The sequence below is a fragment of the Leptosomus discolor genome, chromosome 14, assembly GCF_034619465.1.
Source record: "Leptosomus discolor isolate bLepDis1 chromosome 14, bLepDis1.hap2, whole genome shotgun sequence".
NCBI classification, from domain to species: Eukaryota; Metazoa; Chordata; class Aves; order Leptosomiformes; family Leptosomidae; genus Leptosomus; species Leptosomus discolor.
In genome coordinates this window covers 6,429,593-6,454,554 of record NC_141404.1, presented here as the reverse complement: position 1 = coordinate 6,454,554, position 24,962 = coordinate 6,429,593, and the positions used below count along the sequence as shown (strand labels likewise).

At 50.2% G+C, this 24,962-nt stretch overlaps 1 protein-coding gene across 2 annotated transcripts; it reads right to left on the bottom strand.

Annotated features, from left to right (window-relative positions):
- Nucleotides 1–482: 482 nt before the first annotated feature.
- On the bottom strand, nt 483–24,024 carry MICALL2 (MICAL like 2). Of its 2 annotated transcripts, none has more exons than XM_086473177.1 (17): nt 23,882–24,024; nt 17,428–17,476; nt 13,662–13,803; nt 11,039–11,208; nt 10,247–10,368; nt 9,208–9,876; nt 8,827–9,002; nt 7,895–7,970; nt 7,460–7,575; nt 6,703–6,852; nt 3,870–3,925; nt 3,262–3,385; nt 2,594–2,684; nt 2,162–2,235; nt 1,726–1,840; nt 669–715; nt 483–577 (listed from the first exon to the last, which is right to left on the bottom strand). In XM_086473177.1, exons 1-17 carry the CDS (start codon nt 24,022–24,024, stop codon nt 483–485), a joined length of 2,415 nt encoding a protein of 804 aa, XP_086329303.1. The 2 variants fall into 2 exon arrangements, with proteins under 2 accessions (XP_086329303.1, XP_086329304.1); XM_086473178.1 differs by having other exon boundaries at nt 11,048–11,208.
- Between the last annotated feature and the right edge of the window lie 938 nt (nt 24,025–24,962).

Here is a 24,962-nt window from a genome sequence, read left to right as displayed (position 1 = left end):
AGCACCTCCCCTCTCTGCATCTCTGATCCTGGCCAAACAGCCACGGGACACGCAGGGAGGGAGGAAGGGAGGGAGGGAGGGGGAATGGTCCTTTCAAAACCAGCACAGCATCCTTGATGCAGCCCTGGCTGACATGAATGGGGCACTGTGGGGTGAGATGCAGTGCCACACTCCTGCATTTAGGACTGTAATGACCCGAGCAGTGGATGCACAAATTGAGCTCCCAACGAGGCTGAAGCTAGCTCTGAGCTAGATCAAAAGAAGAGAGAGAGTCTTAAAAGTCCATCTTCTGGGAAAGATATCCTTGGGCCCCATACCAAGGGCCAGAGGGGAGTCACACTGTCCCTTCGGTCTGCAAACCTGCAGTCTCCATGTCAGGGAGCAGAGGAGCCTCATCACAGTCTTGCAGGACTCCAGGAAAGCAGCACTGAGGAAGGAACATACCTTTGATGGCCTTCTCTGGGCTGCTGGGCAAAGGAACATCACTCCTGAGCTTTACTCTTACTTTTCTGCTTCCATATTTTGGACAAGCTGAACTTCTTCTTCTTCTCTGGCTCCTGGCTCTCCAGAGATCCATCTGCATGAGAGAGAGCAGACACAGAGCAGGTTGAGACCCACACCCCCAGTGCCACCCAGTGCTCCTCCATAAGAGTAAAAAGGGCCCTTACCCAACTTCTGGATCATATTTGCCAACATCTGGTCCTCCTCTTGCTCTCTGTAATGGAACAGCATGACATTAGAAAACTGCTGTTTCACGACAAAATGGTAGACACCAAAAACATACAAAGACTACTGCTGTTTCCCCAGTCAGAAATGACCAAACTCCATAGCACACCCTGAGAAGGGTGTAGGAAAAAAAAAAACACAAACAACCCACAACACAAAAATACCCCAACAGTTAGAGGGGTCCTAGATATTAGCAAGTTGCATCTGTTTCCCTTGAAAGCAAGGGCCTGTACGGGGATTTCCAGACAGTGGCGGTCCAGCACTGCAGGAGGGAGGCCCTTCCCCCAGCTGGCCTATGAATCATCCAAGTTCACTGAGTTGTGACACAGCACCATACCCAAGGAGATGAATAAAGGTTGAGAAACCAGTAGTGTAGGGTGCTGCAGAGGTGCTCATCACAGTCAGGGACAAACACACTGCTATGTCATTGGACCTGGGCAAGGCGAGAGCAAAAAGCCTGGGCATTACCCGAATCTTTGAGCTGGAGTCAGTGCCCTGAGGTCAAGAAACGGAGGCTGCTCTCAGCAACAGGAGGCACAAATCTAGCTACTTGACACAGCAGTCTTTCTTTGAACTTGGGAAGAATTCAACTCTCAGCTACAGTTGTTTCACTTGCTGCAGCAGACAAACGCATTCTTGGCTTCATGTTCCCAGAGTCCTCCTGCAGATCCTGTGCTGCCTCCATTCTCCCCATCTCCAGCCTCTCCCTCTCTTTCCCCTGCCTTCTACATTTTCACAGCCCTTGTCCTCAGAGTAGCATTAGCTTGAGAGCACACTGACCACAGCTGCAGTCCTGATCTCAGTTTCTAACAGCTGCTAAGGAAGCAATGGCAGCAGCATTTAGGACAAGATGGTTGCTGACAGGTCACCACCCACCTCTCATGAAGCACAAGTCCAGATTACAGCCATTCATCCACCCCCTACAGCCTGGGCAGCAGAGGAAGTACAATGGAAATCACCCCTGGTGTTGGTCATCACCTGCCATCCAAGGGCTCTCACCTGAGTCTGTCTTCATCCAGGCACTCCACAATATTATTCCGATCATTGACCGTGTTTAGGTAGGACTCTAGCAGCTCCTCCTCTCGCTCCTTCTCCCTGGGTGTCTTCAGTTCTTCTGCACAAGACAAAGGAAACCTATGTCACAGCTACAGGTGAGTATCTCCCCACCGTAGCTCCTGCCTCCACCCTGGGCCAGCAAGTCCCTCTCACAGGCCCAAATTTCATTATCCTCACACTCAGGGGCACATCCTACAGCTCCTCAGAAAGCACAGGTGGGTTGGATATTACAGGGACTCTGCACCTGACAGCTCAACAGCACAGTCCAGAGGCACCCTGCAGTGAAACTGCAATCCCTGGCAGTGTCATTCAGATCTGAAGGACGTCCCAAGCAGAGCGGAGGGCTCCACACGGGACCCTCAGTGCAGCCAGTCCTTACCTGGCTTGTTCATGAGGTGTCGCAGCTCCGTCTCAATGTTCCACTGCTGCTCCTCCAGCTTCTGCTGTTTCATCCTGGAAGGGATCACAGAAGCGATGAGTTACTGCCCCTCCAAGCCCCAGGGCTTCTCATATCATGCTGAAGCCTCACCTCTGCATTGCCCACCACCTGGGTAGGTGCTGGTGGGTCAGGGGAAATCTTTCTCCATTGCATTTGTCAGGCTTCCCTCCCCACAAATCTTGGGTGCTCACCAGTGCTCAAAGGCCCATCAGCTAATACCTCAGGCAGTTCTCCCAGAGATGTTCTCAAGCCCTCCCTTATCCCACCAATTGGTACGTTATTTTTCTGGATTGCCACACTCCCTCTCCTTCACTGCCTGCTGCTCACAGGTGAAGCGCGCAAGCAGATGGGTGAATTTCTGGTTGCACTTACTTGTACATCAGCTCCGATTCCTGTCTGAGCAGCAGCTGTTTCTCATGGATCAGTTTGAACCAATCCACCATGAGGGCATCCTCAGACTCGTCTACAAAAGAGACAAAGGGCAAGACTCCTTCAGAAGCTGCATCAGCTCAGTCTCCCTGCCTCAAACACACAATCACTTGAGAGAGAGCCTAAGATAACTTATATGAGCCACAGGCAACCTTAAGTGAAAACAGCTCATCTTTGGTACTCCTGGGTACAAGGGAAAGGATGCAGATCACTCCCTGCAGATTCAAGGAATCTGCTCACAGATACCCTGCTACAGGGCACACGACCTCAATTCTGTCATTCTGAATGAACCCACTAAGCCCTGTGAAACTGGAGCCAGCCATGACAACCAGTCTGCCTTGGGATCCAAAAGCGAGAGCAATAGCAAACTTCCACTCCCCAAACTGATCCTCAGCCAAATAAACACAAGACCATGCTCAAACAATAGGTTTGACAACAGCCAGACAGGGTTCAAAATTCCCAGGGCTTTATCTTGCTGTACCATATACCTTTGGCAACCTGCTGTCTCACATGCAGCGTGAGCTCCTAGAAATGGAGCCAAGAATGCCCAGTGGTAGGATACGAGCCTCACACCTCCCCACCATAACAGAGCTGGACCCAGTCTCCTTTACCTCCCTCGCAGCCACGCAGCTGCTTCTCCAGATCCACTCCTTTCAATTCCAGCTCATCCAGCTGCTTCTCGATGTCACACACCTTCTCCTGGATTTTCTCCTCAGGGAGGTAGTCTGGGTGCAGCTAGGAAAACAAATGTAGGACCAGATACAGCTCAGTGCCCTCAGACTGCCTGCTGAGGTCACGGCGCCAGCAGAGATGGGAAACAACAGAAGGAGCCCAACTGCAGAGCCATGTCCTGGAAGGGCCAAGTCAGCAGAGCTGGCTGCTCATAACAAAGCGGTGGTCACTGCAACGTTAAGTGCTGTGACACATTCGCTGTGAGTGATAACATCTACCCACACTTGTCAATCCACAGACATTTTCCCTCCTTTGTTGGGGGACACAATGTCTGCCAGAATTTTGTTTGGCTCTGTCTTATTCCAGCTTCTGTTGTCCCCCTGCATGGGAGATAACTGTCACTCTCTCCATTTTGTCCCAAGCCCTTTCCCTGGGAATTCAAATAAATCCTCACAATAAGACAAACTGAGATATACCTGGGCAAGCATTCCAGCAGGATACCCAACAACCCCAGCCTGTTCCCCTTACGCCTGGTTTCCAGCCATACCTTGGTGGGGGACACTGCTTCAGGGCTTTGGATGCTTTTCGGAACAGAGGGTTTAACTAGAACTGAAAAAAACCAAAACAAAACACAAAAACCACCACAACAAATGTTAAATAATTTTGTGGTGTGGAACAGTGCCTACACCACCAGAGAACACAACAGGTCCCTGCCACCCAACTGACAGCGCTGATGACACACATGCATTGGCACGGTGACTAAGAAGAGAGCTGTGTCCGCAGGAAACAGCACAGCCTGATTTACTCCTCGTGGCTGGACACTCAGATGCCCTCCAGTCACAGGGTGCTGCTTTCAGCCCCAGGGCACAGGCAGTCACCTAACTCAGCTGTGACATGGGAACTTGCACCTGAGAATATTGACTTCCATGTTCATTCACCACCTTGTTAAAACTCGAAGATATTTATTGTGGCAAAAGCCACCTCTTATTAAGCTTCCAAAGGATAGAACAGAAATACTGGGTTACTGTTGCAGGAAGCACCAAGATACACTAAAAAAATGCCCCTCTAGTGCTCTTGTACAAAGGAGTATCAGTAAATACTGATGAAAAAAAGATGGTCTATGGGACCTTTGCGTCCGTCTCAGGAAACTAAGGTTCAATTCCTTCCACAAAACACTTCCTAGGTGAGAAGTCCCTTAGGCCCTGCTACACAGCATTATTTAGGCCCTGGACACCTATTAAAATCAATCCTTAAGCAATGTGTATTTGTTCCACTGTGCCTCAGCTTCCTCTGCCCAACTGTGCTGCAAGGATAACTACAGAAGAGTGTGAGGTATTCGGATACCCGAGGGGCTGGGCTGGATAATTACCACAGAGAGAGAACAGAGGCATACGTGGATGATGTGATAAGGAAGGAAATCTCTGGTATCAAAAGAGCATGGCTGCAAGAAAGGCAGCAGCAGCATAGGCTCAGCACACACAAGGAGAAAGACAGGACAGACAGACTAGGGAAGCCTCAGGAGAATCTCTGGCAATTGGTGCTGCGAGCTCAAGGACAGCTCTCCAATTGCCCAGCCCTTGCTCTATTGCATTTTTTAGGAAGAGTACAAGAGGAGATGCTGGATGTGGCAATCACCTGTGCTGTCCCTGCACTGCTGGCCTCTGTCAGGGTATTCTTCCCTCTGGATGCTGCTGGTTGCTGCCCTGTACACTACCTGTGACTCACACTTCTCTTAAAGGTTCCTGCAAGAGGGACCTGGCCTGCCACGAGCAGTCTGCTGCTGCTGCCTGAGCAACACCTCCCTCTCCCAGCTCAGCCCTGCATCTCCAGGCTCCTTCTGAGTGATCTCTGCAGCACCTCCAAGTCAGGAAGCTGCACCACTGATCATGAGAAGACCAAGGTCACTGGAGGGGAACAGATAGTAAAATGAAACGCTCCTGACCAGCTCAAAGTCTGATATCCCCTGACATCCTCAAGTTCTGTCTTGACAGACACAGGATAGGTTGGCTGCTTGCCTGCAAACTGGAAGTAGGACAGTTGGCAAGAAAACCCTGGAGTCTCCTTTCTCAACAGAAAATAGTACCTACGCCAAAGTAAAGAATGATCTACAGAAATGTTCATCATCCACAGTCCCACACAACACACACAGGACTAAGGGCAGGAATGGTAGCTGGCTGTTCACAGCATCTCTCTGAGCGCTGAGGTAAAGACCTATAACAGAGGAGCAACAACTCTGTCCTTAACCCACAGGCTGCCAAGCGACAGCGGCAAGAGAACAGCCTTTCAGATGGCAGACTTGGATACGCATGTGAAAAATGAGGGAGACTGCTGGGAAAGTTTCCCACAGCGGGCACTCCCCAACAGCAATCATTAAGCTTTAGAAAGACGGATATAAAACCAGCCTCCCTTATCTTAACAGCTTGCTTCCGGGCAAAGAGGTAATGCTGAACCTTGTGGCTGAGTCTGAGGAAAAAGGAGATGGAAACTTTTGGGAAAATGATGGCAGTGGAGGTGTGCTAAACTTTAAAACAGACAACGCAGTTGGAGTTTGATTGCTTCATAGCTGTCAGAGGTGAAGGCTAAGGACAGTGCTGGAACTAGCTAACGAATACTAAAGCATGAGGCCACCGAGCGATCGGGACCCATCCTGCTTGCTCCAAGACAAACATCAGAGTCAGGGCTGAGCCCTGCTGCGCAGACCTTCTAGTCCAAACAGATAAGACAGAGCCAGATGGGGTAAGGAAAGCAAGCTGAGCAAACAGGACAGCAGCAAACATCAGGTTAGTTTCAGGAAATTTAATTTGCGTTGTGATGGGATATGTAGGAGTAAGGACAACTGGGGAAAGGAGGAGAGATACACAGTAAAGCTGTGGTTGAACTTACAGGAGCAAGAAGCTGGATTAAGGGTAGGGACAAACTGGTCAGAACTGGTCGGGACATCTTTGAAAGTCCAAGAAGCAGCAGCCTTGGCTGCTGCTACCATGGGTCCCGCCAGCTGGAGTCTCTGGCTGACAGTTCTCTGCATTCCTTTAATTTCCCAAAGTCATTCAATTGGAGAGGAACAGAGACGTCCACTAGATCCCAGTTCCCCAAATTAGGAGATGGTCCTCTTCATATCTTTGAGTCTAAAGAAAGACAGGGCAGTGACCTTGACAAATCCCTACTTTAATTTCTTCCCACTGAATTCTCTGGCCTGGCTGGTTCCTGCTTAGGCCAAGCTGGCTAATAAAAATTAATGACACAGATTTTTTCCCCCCATGACAACAGCTACAGGCTTAGCCACAGAAAACTCGGTAACACGTCTCCCACACTGACCACTCAGGCCGTTCCTTGACAGTACAGAGGAGAGGGTGCCTTTAAGCAAGCAGAAGAGACCTTACATGTGGTAGTGCTTTTCTTCAACTGGTTGTGTTCTTCCTCCTTCTTGTCAGAGCCCCCAGGGTCTTCCCAGCCTTGCTTTGATTTCTGACAGCTCCTGATAAGATCTGAGCTAGGGATCAACTTCTTCTTCATGAACCCACCAGACAAAGCTGTATTAGGAAGCACAGACAGGTTTTGGGTAAGCAATTTCAATCCTCATCTCATAAAAATCACATTATTGCCCAGCATCTCTAGAACTCACCACTAGCCACCTTCCATTTCTAGTCCTAGTTCTCTCTTAATGATAGCAAAAGGCAGAAGCCCAAAGGAAACAGGGGCAAATCACCGAATACAAGGTCAGAGTATGAGAGAGGCCAGAGTATGAGAGAGGCCAGAGTATGAGAGAGGCCAGAGTATGAGAGAGGCCAGAGTATGAGAGAGGCCAGAGTATGAGAGAAGGGTGGAAGAGAAGAATAAACAGTTGGGAACCATCACCAAGATTTCTCACCATTACATATTTTTGGAAGACAGAGTAAGCAAAATCTTGCTAGCTGTCTTGCAGAAGAAAGGCACCCTGTGAAGACCGAGTCCCTCTCCCTGGGGAAGGATGGCTCTCCAGATAAAGGCACCACAGGGCCAAAGCAGGTGCAGAGAGTAAAAATCCCTGAAAATAAGGCACAATCTCTACCAGGATGTTCCTTACACGTGCCTTGCAGAACTAATGCCTGTCCCCTTGCCTGACTAGCAAAATGAAGGCAAAGCTTATATCCTTCATACCAGAGTCCTGCTTTGCTGATGGGACAACTAATGGACTTGGCTTTATCTCCTTGTGTGCTGGGCTCCCTGTTCCCACGTGGGAGTTATCAGCAGGTTTCTTAGAGCCACCTTGGTCTCTGCAAAGAAGAAAGACAAAGGTAGGAAACCATCCCTCTTGCAGAATGGTCCACAGGAAGAGTTCTGGACATCCAGCCCAGGATGTCCATCTGGGATGGTCACACTTTTCTAATCAGAGTCCAAGCAATTTGAAATATGCTTTCCCTCCCCAGAAATTAAAGCCTTTGCTTTTTCCATCAAATTGCTGAAAACAGAACCATTAAAACACAGGAGGTCTTCCCTCCTATGTGCACACAGACCTGTAGCAACACACAGAGGTACAAGCATGGACATCCCCGTTCACTTATCATGGAGACCCACTGGCTCTGAGACACTCACTTGTTGGCTACAGGCTTCAACAGAGATCTCCACTCTGCTGGGCTCTCAGACTTGTCTTCACCAACATTCATGCTTCCTAAAGAAAGGAACGTAGCAAGATAGTATCAGATCCAATCAAAATAAACAAGCTAGATTTGAGTCTCAGGAAGATCTTCAGAGATAAGCCACGCACTGGGGTAGGTACAACAATGTTATTGCAGCAGAACTGGTGTTTAACAAGTTTAACATGGACAGATTCACATACAATAGGTAGTAAATAACTTTGGTGGCATTTTGTCCCTTTCAGCTCAAATGCTTTAAAACCTACGCAGCTACAGAAACACAGCCACATTGTAAATGAACAGGCACGTTCAACAATAATGTAACACAAACAGCTCATATCTCAGAGACCAAAGGATGGGGGCAGGAAGGGGGAGAGACTAGAAACCCACAAGCTCACAGCAAACGGCAGACAGATACTGCTTCTGGCCCAAAATTAGACAGGCTGTCTGGAAGTGGTTGAGACACTAGGTACCCCCAGAACATCACCCCTTGGCCCACTGCTCAGTCGCCACGGTAGAAGCTCGGTTCAAAACAGACAAGGAGGCTGGGTAAGCCCCGACTGCAATCATGAAATCATCTGAAGTTCTGTCAAAGTCTCGTACCTGGTAAAGTCCACCTAAGCCTCTGAAATTCACCACGATCCCAACATTTGATGTCAGCTAGTATGACTTCAAATACCTGGAGATCTTCTGAGAAGTAAAACTTGCTGTGCTAGAGGGAGCAATTGCACAGGGACAAATGGAGGTATGTTGAACCCCAGAACTCAGAAAACCTTTATGTGGTGGTACAGAGGAAAGTACAGGAGTCACTGACACATTCATTGATCTGGTCCAAGAGAAGGGTGCAAAGTCGTGTCCAGCCAGAGCTGTATGCCAATCAGTCATCCTCACCTTTGATGCCTTTCGACTCTGGCTTGTGCACAGAGTCAACAGGTTTGCTGGCAGCCTGGCTCTTGGGCAGAGGGTCTGTAATCCCTTCCTGTTTTAGTGCTGTGTACCCTGTTTTGCTGGCCTGTGCTTTTGGAGCTGGACTCTGCCACTGAGAACTAGTGGGAGAAAACTTGCCACTGCAAAAAAAGAACAACCTAGTGAGTCTTTTTGAAAGGACAGACCTTTTTCCTCTGTTCCAAAGACGTGGCTGAGACCCTCTACCTGTGTTTAAATCTCAGCCACAAAAGCAGTCAAGGAAAAGCAAAGAAAGATGCAGGGACTTTTCCAAGTTATCCCAAGGATCATCTTGGGAGTAAAAAGGGAAAGAGAAATAGTACTTACCTGCTGGATACTGAGAAGCCAGTGGAACTGAGTCCTGGCCTGTTTGGAGTGGTGTTTGACCCAGCCAGAGCCTGTATAATATGATTACGTGCCTGATCCTTCTCAGCATTCACTGGACTGACCTCAGTAGTGGTTCTGGTAGAGGTTGTTTTACCAGGGCCATGAGAAGAAGGGACTTGTTTCTTAGTGTCACAGGTTTTATTGCTGGAGGACTCCAATGACTGAAAAAAAATTTCTCGGGCTTGCTGTGTTTTTGTTGTGGAGGTTGTCCAAAGAGGGCCTGATAGGGTACCTTCACGGTGATCTGTTTTATTTCCCAACGGGGTACCTTTGCAGTCATCTGATTTATTTACAGCTGAAGAGTACCATGGAGTATTTACACTTTTGAAGCCAGAGCTTCCAGAAGATGAAACAGATGGCTTGGTTGAATTAGCAAGGCCTTCCTGGCTGGGTTTCTTCAACACCTGCTCCGGTTTCTTTGGTTCTGCTGCTTTCTGGAATGCCCTGGCAGCAGCAGGGACTGGGGTATTCTCAGGTTTGCTGCCGGTGCTGCGGAGACCAGAGATGTGGACATTGCCTGACTGCTGGTGGCTGGTACAGATGAACGTACCAGGCTCAGGCCCAGCTTTGTAGCTTCCAGGAAGAAGCACGTTCCAACACTGCCTGCACCTGTGGATACAAAAGTCTCAGAAAACATCGCCCAGAGCACTGGGAGGCCATTGACACACAGCTGAGAGCGCAGGCAGAATTCCACCGTCAGCACAGGGAGGGTGAAGGTACCACATTGGCAGTGAGCAGACCCTCTGTGCACATTCCTCGGGCACCAAAGCAGGAGCTGCTGACAGCACAGCCTGAAGTAGGAAAGGTGTGGATGAAAACAGACCCGTGCAAAGTATTTCCCCCATGCACGGGTTAAGAGAAGGCTCAGGTTGCCTCCACTCTGAAAAAATGTCCCACATCGCTCACCCTCCAGTCCCAAAGGAACCAGGCTGCCCCTCTGTGACCCACAGGCCTGTGCCCCGACTTTGAAAAGCTGTACCTGAAGCAGTTCCTGTGATAGAGCTTCCCATCCACCAAGTAGCGCTGCACCAGGTGCACATGGTTCCCACAGATGCCACAGCTGCTGCTAGGGATATTCCCGCTCTCTGCCAGGACGCCTTTCTGGGGGGAGAAGCAGAGGGTGAGCAGGCAGCACCGTGGCCCTGCGTACAGCTATGGATCTCCCAGGCAGGCGAGCATTCAGCATGCACAGCCAGCTGGCTCTGACAGAGAAGTGATAGCCAGAAATCCCTGCTCCGGCTAGCCTCTTGTTCGTAGGAAGTAGAACAGCCCTTGGGAGGACAGAGTAAGGGAAATTTGTTCCCACAAAGCCAGAGGACCAGGGTGTTTTGTCTGCCCACGGGAAACTGAAGTCCAAAGGTCTCTGATTTGAATTAGGTGGGACAGGGCCTTACCCTTTTGAGAGGGGAGCTTCCCTTCTTCCACCCTATTTTCATCCCTACTCTGCTTTGAAACTGTTTCCAAGAGCTTAATCAATGTTTTCTAGCAAAAAATAATACATTCTGTTAAAAATCTCCATCCCCAAGATCTAGGAACAGCATAGCCGTGACTTAAGACACCCATGTCCTATTCACCACTAGATGAATCCCAGCTGACTGATGGCTTTCCAGTGACTCCCACCTGAATCTGTGCAGTAACCAGATCTCTGGCTTAAATCCCCCATAGTGAGCAGAAAATTTAAACACTAAGTCCTTACCACTAGGAGCCTTGAACTAGGCTAATACTCTAGCTCACTGAATGGATTTAAGGTATAAAGAACACCCCAAAACACATTTCTCACCATGGTGACTGGGGAGGTTTCTTTTGGCTTGGCTCTGGCTGGTGGGTGGGCAGGAGGCAGTTTTGGCGGCACTGACTTAGGAGGCTCTGAAACAGCTTTCTTCCCAAGAGGCTGCTCCTGAGATTCAGAGGAAGGACGCTTGATTCCAGCCATGCCTCCAACTGGAAGAAAGGAAGAAGAGAAGATTTTAAAGGAACATAGGGAAAACCCACAGGTTTAGGAGTAATTTACAATATCAGGAGATCCAGAGGTGCCTGATGGATAACATGCTAAGCATACAAGGAGACACAGGCTTCCTTCACAAGCAGCTCTGTAGTGGAGTGAGGGGCAAGAGGCAACAAGTGAATTTTACCAACATACAGCTGAAACTGCTGGGGTTTTTTTCTTCTCAGGGAATTCCACAGACATAAAACATAAAACACCATCCATCAACGCTATGAACAAGACCTTGTGTTTGTACCTGGCCCACAGTTTGGCTGGAATTGACCTCCACTGAAACACACACTGCTGTTAGGTATTACAGCTAAGGAACTGAAGCACGGAGGGTTTGCTTCTTTCAAGTTCCTGTGCTCCAGACCTCCTGCGCGCCCTAAACCATCACTGCTGTGGGTGTCCACCCCACATCCCAGCTGGGACTCTCATGGAGCAAACAGGCTGGTTGAATGCAGAAATGACCACTAAAAATGGGTAATTCTACAATGACAAAGACTTGGAGGTGCCATGGTGGTGCTTACACGGAAAACAGCAGTTGTCACAAGAAGCCCACAAATGCCCAGTTCTCTTTTCTTTGCATGTGAAAGAGAAACCATCTAAATTCACAACAAGCGTAGAAAAAAGAATCTCCAACACACTTCAGTCAAGCAAGGAACAATACCCCATGCCCTGGGAAGTGCAGGGAGACTTCCCTGGGAAATAAGGCTTCATGCACAGTTTTTGCAGACAAGATCCCTCATCTGTCTCACGGGAATGTTATTTTCGCACCACTTGCTATTCTGAATGAGATGTCTCTGGGCTTCTTGTGGGATATTTGAGCCACAGCTTCACTTTGAGAGTGGCCAATTAAATGACTACCCATCTGAAAAGAGATTATACCCTTCTCAGTAAATAGAGTCTGGACAGGGAGCAGAGAGGAAGCCCAGTTCCCAGCAGCCTTCTCTCAGGAAAGCTAGCTATCCAAATAAACATCCAGGGCTCTTTTACCACAGCGACCAGTGGACTGGTGACAGCTGACCCAGCAAACTGTTTAGACTCGGGCTGCCCCCTCGCTTCCCACTTGCGCCATTTATCGAATTCCCAAAGCCCAGCACAAAGACGTGTGGCTTCAGTTCTACTCTTCTGTAAATGCATGACCTCAATAAGATATTGGCCACTCGCCCTCTCTGGCCTCCTGTGTCCTGCTTATTTCATGGTCCTGCTGGAGCCCATTCGAAGGGCACGACTATGATATTAGGAGTCTGCTTGGTGTCAGAGGGCACATTCCTGGCCGGGCTCATTTTCAGACACGCACATTCACCCCAGCAACAGGAATGCAACCAGAGCATTTTGTGGGACACTAGAGAGTATAAAAATGTGCTGTGCTTGATGACGTGGTAGGCAAGATGATGGGGGGGAGGGGGTAAAGACACCAAACTGACCCAGATTCCCAGCACTTGGCACAAACACGATAGAATTTGTTTGACTTCAATCAGAATGGTTTTAAAACAAAAAATAAAAAATGAAGAGGGGAGAGAGAAGAGGTTGTGGAGGGAAAGAAAAAGCACGCTTAAATGTGTAAAGAGGTGGAGAAGCGGGAAGAGTTTAGACATTAAAGGCAGCTCTCAGAGTGGTTTGTGCTTTCTTTCCGAGATGTAGGACATTTTCATTACATATCTGTCTCCTCCATCTAGATTCACCTTAACCAGTTAAGTCATTCATGTCCCACTTTCTAAAGTTTCCTCTGGAGGAACCTGTGAAATTGGTTTATCGTATTATTTCATTTTGTATGAGCTTAAAGCCAAATACGAACCAAGTCTACAATAATGCTCCTGTGAGCCCAGATAAACTCTCCAGTACGTGAATATAATGCCTTGGCAGCTCTGTGGCCTGTTTTATGTTTGAAAGAATTGCTATCACAATTATGCCAGTTAAGGGTGTCATTTTCTTCTACTTCTGTATATCAGTACTGCTGTGCTGCACAAGCCCTACTATGGACGCTGTTACATTGGCACAGCCTCACAAACAAGCTCAGCCGTGTTAGACTCTGTGTTCTCACCAGCCCTCCAGTATGGCAAGGACTGGAGCAGGGATGGAGGTGCTTGAGAAAGGAAAGCTGCAGTGGGGACCATGGAGGGGAACCTTCACTACTCCTGTCTGTCCGAACCATAAGAAATTTTAGATTGTATATTAAATTTTAAGGCAGTAGTTTTAAAGACAAGGCACAGCCCTGTGCCCTTCCAAAAGCATCGGTGCTACTGTAGGTCAGTGTGTAAAGAGTTCAGATCCTCCACTGAAATAGATCTGGTACCAAAAGGCCTCTGTGCAGTCTATTTTGCTTTTCCAAGCTTGTTAGGAGGCAAGGGAAAGCACAAAATTAAGCCCCGATCCTTCCCACCCCTCCAGGGAACATGGTACTTACTAGGAGACCGTCCATGGAAGTAATTATAATACTGGGAAACATAGGTGAGGATGCTCAGCCTGTCTGGTACCCTCAGAGCAACCATATCCTCTGCATCCAGCAAGGCTGGGATCCCCAGCTCCTCCTCCGCCACTTGAAATGCCTAGACAAGGAAGAAAAAAAAAAAAAGGGGGGGTCTTGTCCAGCCCAGGCAGCATCACTGCTCCTCATCAGACATAAGAAACTCCACTGCAAACAGCCACTCGAATAATAACTCTACTGGGGAACAGCTGCACCAGTTTAACTCCTACATCATACGGCCGTTACAGGAACCAACAGAGTCATGGCTTCCAGCCACCACATTGAGAAATTCAGGCAGGGAGCCAAAAATCTGGCCTGGCAAGCTGGCCGTAGCTCACTGCACAGGAACTCACCTGGGCTTCCCCTGCTCTTCCTCAAGCCCGCCTCTATCTGGATACGCACAGCTGCAGAGAGCGAGGCCTGGCAGAAGGGGATGTGTCAGTCCAGGCTGGCAGACTCACTTCCAGGCTTCCAGCCCAACCTGGAGCGCTCCCCAATTAACGGGGCACTGGTAGGTGTTTGCAGGCAGCTTTCTATCTCCAAGTGCTGCGCAAATGTTAACGCCTCCTGCCTGCTCTTCCCCATCTGAAAAAGGGGAAATCTCTGGCTGCAGGAGGGAGCTCTCCCTCCCAGACTAGAGAGGAAGAAGAGAGGAATAATGCAGAAGAACTCCTGATACCTAGCTCTCTTCCAGCTTAACCATTTCCATGCTGCATAATACGTATTTGGGGCAAATATTCCTCTTTATGGTGCCCTTTGCTTTGAAACTGCAGGATCAAAGTCAGATAAAGGAGGGAAAAGCTGTTTTCTTTTGCCTCTGAACAAAAGACTTTACTAGACAACAACAAAAAAAAATGCAATGCTCATAAAGCAACTTTGTCTTTGCTCAACTCAGCGTAGGGTTTTTACTAAGGACTTTCCCCAGTCCTCTTCCTTCCCGGCTTAGAGGAAAAAAATCCTTTCCCTCGCCTTTTTGAGCATCCTCTTTGAAACGTCAACACAGTAAAGGAAAACAGCACTTGCAGGACCAGGGCCACAAGGAAGTCTATTGCTGAAGCCCACAGTGAAAGGGTTAAAGAAAGACTCAAACGTATTAAAACCCTCCGCATTTGACCTCTGGCACAGACACACAACAGTGTTGGTGTACAAGCCAACTATTGCTGCTTAGAAGAAACAAACAGCCATTATTTTTCAGCAAGATAATTACCATTTTTTTCCATTGGGTATCCCAGTAAAAATGTAACTGAGCTGACATTCAGCACACTTTCAGCCAGTTACCTCCGGTGCGTCATCCCGGCTGCCAGCCCAGCCTGGCACTCGCCTGTCTCATAACCTGGTACTTAATATAGTCTTTGGAGTGTTCCCCACTGCACTGGTTGCACAACTGGTCTGACCAGTAGAGCCTTCTTGCTGGATATTCCTGGTGGGCAGTCTAGCGTGAATGCAGGCCACGGCACCTCCTGCCACACGGTGCCATGGGTTAGACCAGTGCAACAGGCGCAGAACAAGTGCGAGGGGCTGCCTGGACCACAAAGAGAGGGATGCTCTATGCACTCAGTTGGTTTGGCCAGAACCAGGTAAGCAATGCAGAGAGCAGCACTAGGATGTAGTGTTCCCTGTGCCTACAGCATCCTCGTGTTCCTGGGAATCGCTCTTATCTGGAGATCCAACAAGGTCACCACTTAACGCGGCCCAGTTACCCTTCTCTGCCTGCCTGCCCAGGCTGACCTTTAAAGAACCAACACACTATTTCTGCATAACATTTTTCACCAGTGCAACTCCAAGTGCTTTACAAAGAAAATAAGTGCCACTGCTCCCATCTTCCACAGAAAAGGCAAAGTGATACACTCGAGGCCATCTGAGCTGGCCAGGCACAGCTTTCCTCTGACACAGGCTACCACTGTATTGGCTACACCACGCCACCATCCATTAGCACTGAAAGAACTGGATCCAAGGCCTCTAGAAACCTTTCTCCTCCTTATAGATTTTTGAAATCTTTAGCAAAAAATGCCACCAACTGAAATTTTTCTAGGGTTAGGGGCTGGGTTTTTTTGGCACTAGAGAAGTGACAGATTCTTCCTTGGCAGAAGACCTTATATGGCAAATTGCAGCCCAAACAAGATTTTTTTACTTGAATAATACAGCCCCTGAAAAGATGTTATTGAATTGTGAGGCATCAAGGAGGGTCTGAACAATAGCAGAGGAATAGAGCTGGGAGAAATCAGACCACTCGTATCCCAAGGGCAGCCAGAGCAAGAAAGTGTAGGAGCTAGGATGGAGAGCAGCCCGAGGGGGGAGGCCAGCCCAGGAGCCCACAGGGAGATGGAGGGGTCAACCCCACTCACAACAGAGCCAAGGCAGCAGGATACCGGCAGTGAAAGGGCAACAAGACAAGTCATCCTACAGCAGGTGGAATAAAGAAGAGAGAGCAAAATAAAGGACATGGAAGAAATTAAGCAATGGAGGCGGGGCGGGGGGACACAGGCTGCGCCAAAGGAGGTGAGCAACTCTTTTTATGAGAAGCACAAAGAAGCTTTTCATTAATAAAAGCAGTGGAGGCAGCTCATACAGCTCATTTCCCAGAGACAAGCAAAGCCGCCAGCAGAGCAGACACCATCAGCCCAGCTGGGGAAGGAGCAACACTCAGAGCTTCACAGCACTCCAGCCACGGTGACCATCCATGGCAAAGAGGCCCTGATGCCTGCCAAATACCAAACCTCAAGGGCAAAAACGCTTGGTCTGAACCTCAGCTAGAGGAGAGGAACAGGCAGGGCTGAACCCCAGAGAGTGTGAATAACTGCTCACATACTGCAGCCCCAGCCTGGGGAGAGGGGGGGGGGGGGTCTGTCACAGGCACTGTGAACACGGCTGGGGCCAAAGGGGAGCAGAAGCGAAGAAGCGTGCAGGGGCAAGTTTAGTTCTCCCAGAGGCCAGGACCACCTCAGGTGGCTCACTGCGTCAGAGGATGTCATTCCTCCAGTCCAGACAAGAGTAAGCTGCCGTGGTTCGTTCACATCCCGAGCTCCTGCCAAGCAGCCATAAAGCTGTGTGGAGCAATGCCAAGGGAAGAGAAGCATTTTAATCTGCTGCCTCTCTCTTTGTGAGGCAGAGCGGGAGGAAAAAAATCCTTCCTTGGAGCGCTAAGCCCATGCCTGAATCCAGTGCAGGAGGGGATTGGCCTGCCCACTTTCATCATGGAGAGAACGAGAGAAACTCAAATCCCATCCCGGAGTGAAGCATCCAGGCAGGATGAGGTTTTAGGACATTTCCACCTTCCAGTAGCCTTCATCCCCTGCACTAGGAATGAGCAGAAGTGGGGGGAGACTCCCTGTGCTTCCCCTTTCACACCAGCTACTTCCCAGCTCCTGCTCCATCCCTCAGGAGCATCACGTACTCAACATGTTCATGTCCATGTTTTGATCTCCAGCATATCTGTCAGAGTTCCTGCTGCCACAGGACACGCTGGACACAGGCATCAGCACGCAGCCAGCAAAGAAGTGTGAACAGTCTGAGGGTGCTTTCAAGCAGCCAGCGAGCCTGGACATTGCTGTTCAAATCAGAAGGTCAGACACATGCAGAATAAGGCAAAGGATTTGGATATGGCACACTCAGCACACTGCATCTGCAGGGTTTCTGTTGCTAAACCACATAAGCAAGGTGCCAGGTCACAGATTAGACCAAAAGTAAAACATTAAAAGTCACTTACCAACTTGTTGTTTTCATACACATTTTCTTTACTGAGGGAGTCGAAGTTTCTGAAATACAGAAAGAAGAGAAAAATCCCAGGTTGGTGATGCAGAGCAAGCTGCTTCACTTCAGCTTCTTGAACCTCTCAGCCTCACTGGTTTGGGAGACAGAGCACTTCCTCCCACCCTGCCTTCTCAGAGATGCTCCAGAGGGAGCAGCGTGGCAGATCCCACCCGAGACAGATACAGACCTGCCGTACCTCCCAGGACAGAGATGTGCAGGAGACTCAGCAGGCACAGCCATCTGCCCACAGGCAGCACAACACATTTTTGGCACCTCTGCCCTTGCAGGGCTGACTCCCACAGCCTCCTGCGGACAGGACATGCTGATGTCAAAACATCCCGCGCAGATTCAGGGGTTTTGCTGAGACAGCCAAGAGCAACCTCTGACTCCTGGGGTGTTGGTTTTTTTTTTTTTCCCCAAAAAAAGCCTTGCCCCTTTCCCACCCAAAAAGACACACTGATGCCTGACAGCCAGATGTGCAACACTCTCTCCCTGGAAGTACCTTCCACACACTCACATCCATGGTCTCCTCCTGGCTTGCAAGTTGTCTCCACACAGAGAGACCTCAGCTCCACGGAGGTGTCTATCCCTCAGATGCTGCACATATCACACGCTTCTCCAATGCACCCGTATCCTCTGATCTCAGAAGCTGCTGATTCTACCACCGCATGAGTTCTGGTTTCAAATCCTCTCTTCTCCTCTGGCAGAGCTCCACAAAACCAGCATCAGGAATCTGACTGGGAAATACCTCTGCCCACAACACAATACTGTGACTGATAACACCAAAGTTGCCTGTAGAAATCTTATTCTCCTTTCCCTAGGGCTGTCACTTTCAATTTGTAATCATAAACATTAACTGAAAGGGAAAGACAATTACTGTTTGCAGTTAGAAGCCAAAGTCATCAATCCTTCTTCCTTTCTGCTGTCCCTGGACATCACCTCCTTCTTCCCCTCTCCCCAGATTTGCTCTCCCCCTCTCTGGTTCAACCCAGATGCAAGCTCTCCGCACCGTGCTGGGCACTCAGAAACTGGGACCTGGCAGGACAGGCAAGAAAACACAGGGAAGAGTGAGTTTGTGCTATTGGAAGCAGAGCCACAGCACAGCGTGCTTTCTCACCTATAGCACAGCGTGTCCCTCGCTTAGGAAACAGACACCGTCAGCTTTGTTTTAAACTGACTGTCACTTGCTGAACTGGGAACCCAGAACTGACCTGGCAGTCCTGCTCTCCAAAACTGCTATTCTTCTGCCCAGGCAAGTGGGCAGGATCAATTCCTTTCTGATAACCCAGTTTCACTTTACAAACCTTGTACCTGCCGGCACAGAGCTAAGCAAAAGGCTGATATCAGAGAGGAAATTCTCACTGATAAACAGAAAAGGCTACAGCACCAACTTTGCATTTTTTACATAGCAGCTTTATAACCGATGTGGACCTACCCTTGTTAGCCAGTCCCTCACCTCTGAGAGGAGCCAGGATAACCTGTGAAAGCCAGGGCAAAGCTGGTTTGCAGCAACCTATTCATGAGACAAATACATGATCTGTATCGCAGCAGGAGAACTTTTTCCATGACTTGTAACAGCAAGGAGCAAGCCAGGCCCTTTATCTACTTAGTACAGAAAGTGGAGCATGACATTGTGAGTAAGAGAGGTGCATTCAAACAGGTTTGTCCATCATGCCACAGCCTATGCCTGCTTCCTGCATCTGATATTGCTATGTGGGATAAGGAGAGAATGAACAACCAGTAAGAGCCAAAGGCCAAACTCCCCCCGAAAAGCACGTAAAGACAAGGCACATCCCACCTCTAAATCATATACTCCTTTCCTGTGCAAAATCAAAGGGACTTGCAGAGGTTTTTCTTCAAGCAGTGCTCCTGCCTGGAGACTTCCCTTCCCTGAGACAATGGATTAAAAAGAGCAACAAAAATAATCACAAGCCAAAAAAGTTTCAGTGAAACAATAGATATAATCATCCTGTTTTGTGTGAGGCAAGAAAATCAGCTTTTTTAAGAGCCAGCTGAAGATGATTGCAGCTCTCTGCCTCACTCCCCGTTCTGCTTCCAAATAGTCTCTTGTAGCAGGGAAATGTAGGAAAACGGCTGTGAGAGCAAAGGGGAGCTCCAGCTTCCTCTGTCATCTGACACGTAAGACATAACATACTGGAGTTACCTACTTACTGTCGGTCAGTGGCCTTCAGCCATGCTGAACGCTGTTTGCTACGGCAGTGTGTGTGCAGCTTCACACTGCATGGCCTGTAACAGAGACCTAAAAACCCGAACCTCTTGATGGTGGATGTCTGAAATCCCCTTCTGTTCCCCAAAGGAGAGTGCAAAGAACCAGGTTACTTGGTCATTTCAAGAGCCTCCTCCCCTCTCAGCATCACTCCTTCCCTGGCTAGTCAGGTGAACTGCTTACACATAATATTTCTTTTAGAAATTGATCTTGCTGGTGCATCTTCTATTCTGGAATATCAAAGCTCTCTGGACCAATGTAATCCTAAGAAAGCAAAGCTAATACAAATGGAGAAGTAGGAGTTCTCCGCTGAGAAAACACAGGCAACTGAATTAATTGCAAGAGGTGAGAAATACAAATCTGACCCAAGAGAGGGCCTCCAGTGTTGAAAACAAATCAGAGTGGAGTTCACTAGCACAGGAATAGAAGTGAAGTTCTCAGCTCCCCAAAAAATCCTTCTCTTCGCAAAAAGCAGCCGAGCATTTCTCATGCCCACAAATCTCTGTGGCCACCCACTGCTCCAGCTGCACAGACCCAGCACTCGCAAAGCACGCCACAGTCCTCTGCAAGCACATGTGCTTCCATAGGAGAAATCTCTGCTGCTGCAAGCACTGACTTGGTTGGAAACTTGACCTTGGAGCAGCCTGAGCAAAAAAAAATATCCCAGAGCCATGATGGTACCAAAAAAGCTTCTGCTTCTCGGCACTTTTGTACTATTTTCTCTACAGACGATAAAAAATGAGCAGTCAAAAGGATCACTGAAAAAGAGCGAAGCACCCTTTGCCAGCTCGCAGTCCTTGAACACAAGGTTCAAACCCAGTGTGCTCTGCTGGGAACAGGACCTTTCAGCTGTGAGCTTTCTGGAGGTGCAAACGACCTGGGGAGAGGGGACAGGGCCGGGAATCCCAGGCAGAAGATGTCCTCCATGCACTTATCCTCCTCTCAGCAATGTCTGCTCCACACTACTCTGGTTTTTCTTGGCAAGCTGCAGTGTGCTGCTGGGGGTGACTAACAACAGATGAGACTCCCTGACCCTAGAACCATCCTCCCCTCACCCACGCCTGTCACACAAACTACAACCCCACAGAGGCCAAGCAGGTGGCAGCTCTGCTTCACCCCGGCCTTTTGCTAAGGAGATGGAGACGGCAGGCAACCTGTCCTCAGCACGGCCGGAGCCCTCCCAGTCCGTGTTGGTGACTGTTGGCCTCACCCTGCCCCGCTGAGCTGGCAGCGGCCCAGGAAACGCTGCTGGAGGAATGGGCACCCACCGCTGCTAAGCCGCCAAGGGGGATGTCACAACCAGGCAATTCCCAGAACGCCGAGCCAAACACCAGCTCAGTCTGGGAAAGAGCAAGATCCTGGATGAAGAGAAGGAGCTTAATCAAAACCTTTCCTCGACATCTGGCATTAATATCTGAGCGAATGTGCATGGCTCCCCTGCTGCTTCTAACTCGCTTATCAGGCCAAGCCCACTAAAACCGTGGCCGGAGCTCGCACAGGCACCACCATCACAGGCGACAGCTGCCGACCTCAGCCTCCCACCACGCTGTCATGAGGCTTCACGTCCCTTTGACGAGAGGTACCTCAGGGCTCTGCAATCACCCCAGAAAATGGGCTGGGACCGGCCTGACACAGCGTGCGTGCCTGGCTGGGGCTGGCTATGAAGCACTCTTCAGCTTGGACAAAAGAGAAACGGATTTCCATGGTAATTCAGCGTGCAGCTCCACTCCCCCAGAGCATCCTTGGGCGAGTGGGAAGTGAGTGGGAAATGCATTTTAAATTTTACACAGCCTGCCCTGTTCACTGGTTACATACAAACCAACATCAGCCAAGTTTGAGAGAACTTATCATATTTTCCATATGTTTTCCAGCAAGAAAACAGGAAGTGGGGAGAGACCCCCAAGAGCTTGTCCTCTGAGCCACATACCCCACCAAAGAAGGCTGTGATTATGATCATGTTTTGTGATTACTTGAAGTTTTTTGGGGAATTTCTCAGGCTGCTGCAAGGAGAAATCCCCTGCACTCCTCAGCTCAAGAATGTAATTTGTGTAAACCAAGACGGAAAACATGCTGTTGCAAAACTATGATGCCGTGGCTGAATCATGTTCTTCAAGTGATTTATATAGCAGAGCTGCTGCAAACACACCAAGTGCTCCAAACACCAATTACCCTTTTCTACTTTTATTTTCAGTCTGATGCTTTTAATCTTCAACTAGGACCTTCCCTAGAAGCGTGGGGAGGAGCTCAGGATAAAACCCTTCAAGCCCCCGGGGAGCAGGAGTCAGAGCCACATGTGCACCCAGCCACACTTCCCTGCCGGTGGCTCCTGCGTGGCCAACACACAGAGAAGCTTTTACAGATACACAGAGAATCTGCACAAGCATTCAGCCCCAGGATCTGACACACAACACTCGGCAGCCCCGGCCACCAACCACTTGAAAGTATAATTTCCTTCCAGCAGGACTTTGCCCAGCCAAGGATACACCTGGTGCTTTCCTGCATTACACCACCAACACTGACGAGGGAGGTCACTGATAAAAGCTTCTCTTACTTTAACCTTCAGATAGTCTTTGCTGAACTGGTCCAGAAAGAGTCAGAAGGAGCTTCTGCAAAGTCCTGAATAAAGTTGGGTAGAATTTCCATTGTAAAAGAAAATGAATGGGAACAGAAAGATGCCACAAGGAACATCTTCCCTCTTCAGCACAGGAGAATTTAATTAAGATACGTCTACCCACAACCCTTGATGCACAGTTCAAGGATTATAAACAAACCATTAAACTGGTCAATAGGATTATTCCAGCTCTCAAGTCGCTCAGCCCCTGTTTACACCCATGGTCCGGATGGGCCAGCTGCAGAGTCAGCCAGGAAGCATTCACGGTCCCTCCACAAGCACCTCCTGGTCACATCAACCTTTGTGCCCTGGTATTTTGTATCTTTGGAACTGTGAATCAAAGGAAGGAAAAGGAAATATCTGGAGTCATGTGGACACAACAGCATGTCAGGAAGCCACACACAGCAACACCATGGTGACTGCCCAAGCACCAGGGACTACAGAGAAAGCGTGCCTGAAGCTCCTGCACTAACCTCCCACTGCCCAAGCCTGCTCCTGCCTCTTCCAAGTTTCAGGACAACTGAGGAGAGAGAGCAAAAGGAGATCTTCTCCTTGGGCTTCCAGTAGAAGCAAAACACCTGCAAGAGAGATCTCTGTGCACAAACCCAAGCGGCAGGCTGTCCTGGGAGTACGAGGAAAAAGGCAGAATCCAAGGAACAGGAGGAAAACTGTGGTATAGAAAACCTAACCTGGTCCTTTACCACCTGGACACATCTGACTGGGAAAGTCCTAACACTTAAATCAGTACTCCTGGGCAATCTTTGCACTGCTGCCTTGTCTTGACCTCCCCCCTCAATACCCCCCACCCCAAAGTCCAAAGAGCCCAGAAGTAAAAAATAAAACCAACCCAACTAGGAAGCAGGACCTGTGTCTCCCTTCAGCGATTCACCTTCCCAGATACTAACATTTGGGCAGGGACAGGTCAAAACCCACAAGGCACCAGCAAGGGGTGGAAAACACTTTGCCTCCCACAGGCAGAGCTCTAGATGGGAAAAACGAGTGATGTGCAGGAATTCAGTGGCTGCCGGGCCCTGCCCTTCTATTGTATTTTGTTTAAATAGCCCTCGCCTCCCAACTCGTGAGCGGCTGAGCTGCCGTCGGGCTGAGCGAGGAAAGCCCAGCCTAAGCAAACACGAACAGCAAAGAAGGAAATGCTTCCCCCAAAATTGGTGCCTGGACTTGTTTTGCAATGGAAAGGATGCGTTTAATACATTTATAATCCAGCCACAACTGGAAGAAAGGGGAAAAGGGAAAAATATAGCGGGGGCGGGGGGAAAGCACGTAGGCAGTGAGAGCGGAGCTCTTCGCTTGGAGATTTTCAGCGTGGGTGCTGGCAGAACTCCTGGTGCCAGCCACCAGCCCACAGCATCTCCCGAAGGTGCTGGGACTTCTGCTAGGACTGCGCCTGCAGGGAAGGCGAGGGCCCAAGGCAGACGGAGGGCCCGGGGTCCGCAGCTCGACGGCGGGCTGCCCGCAGCCTGGCGAGGGCCCTCGGCCATGAGCGGAGGGGTCCCGGCCCCCGCCGACCCGGCGGCCCACGCGTTGGCCTCGACGCCCGGCGTGGGTACTCACATGAGGTCGGGCCGGTGCCGGTGGAGGATGGCGCAGAAGGCGAGGCCGTCGCGGAAGGAGGTGGTCATGTTGGTGATGCTGACATCGCGGTAGCCCTCGCACTGCTGCTTGCACCACAGCTGCAGGTTCTGGATGGCCGCCATGGCCTTCGACGGGCCGCGGGGGAGGCGGCGGCAGGCCCCGTGCGCCGGGGCGGCTCGGCGGGGCAGCGGGCAGCCCCTCGCCGTGCCGTGGCGAGCCCAGCCGGAGGCTGCCGGCGTGTGGCGGCCGGCCGCGGCGGGAGGAGGCGGGGAAAGGGGCGGGCGAGGGGCGGGCGGCGGCGGCCCCTCAGGGCCTCCCTCCGCCTCGCCCCGGGGCCGAGCTCGGCGGCGAGCGGGGAGGGGGGGAGACATGACAGAAAACGTGTGTGTTTTGCAGACGGCCGGTGGTCCTGCGTGGGCAGCTGCTGCGGGGCGTCGTGTGTGGCCGGGGGAGCGGGGGCAGCTGCTTCTCCACAGGGACCGGGGGCAGCAGCACCCCCGGTTCTCCTGGCGTGGCCCTGTCGCGACATGGAGTCCCACAGGTTGGGCCTCCGCCGTGGGGACAAAGGAAATTTCCTTTGCCCCCACACACCAAAAATCAGGTTTCCTTCGTGAAGGGGCAGCCACGCAGGGGAGGCATGAGGAGGAGGAGGGAGGACGAAGCATGGCCACCCTGAGCCCTCATCCTGGCTAGGGAAGGAGGGCAGCTGGCCCTCAGGGTACCAAGGGACCGCAGGCACAAGGGCAGCACATCGGGCATCAGCGGCTGTCGACCATCACCTGCGGCCACCTCCGCTCCCCATCCCCGCAGAGGGGAAGGGGTGGCTGGAGGAGGGGGCCAGAAAGGTGGCCACCCACTGTGGTCCTGCCCTGGGTGGGCTAGCCACGGCCAAGGGCAGTGCCACGCTCACCAATGCATTACAGCTGTCCCGTGGCACGCACATTACATGAAACAACTCACCAGGTCTCATGTGGCTGACAAAGCGGCAGAAGAGACAAGGTAACACTTGAAGAGCTGCCTATAAATTAGGTAAAAATAATTAATAATACATATAATATAT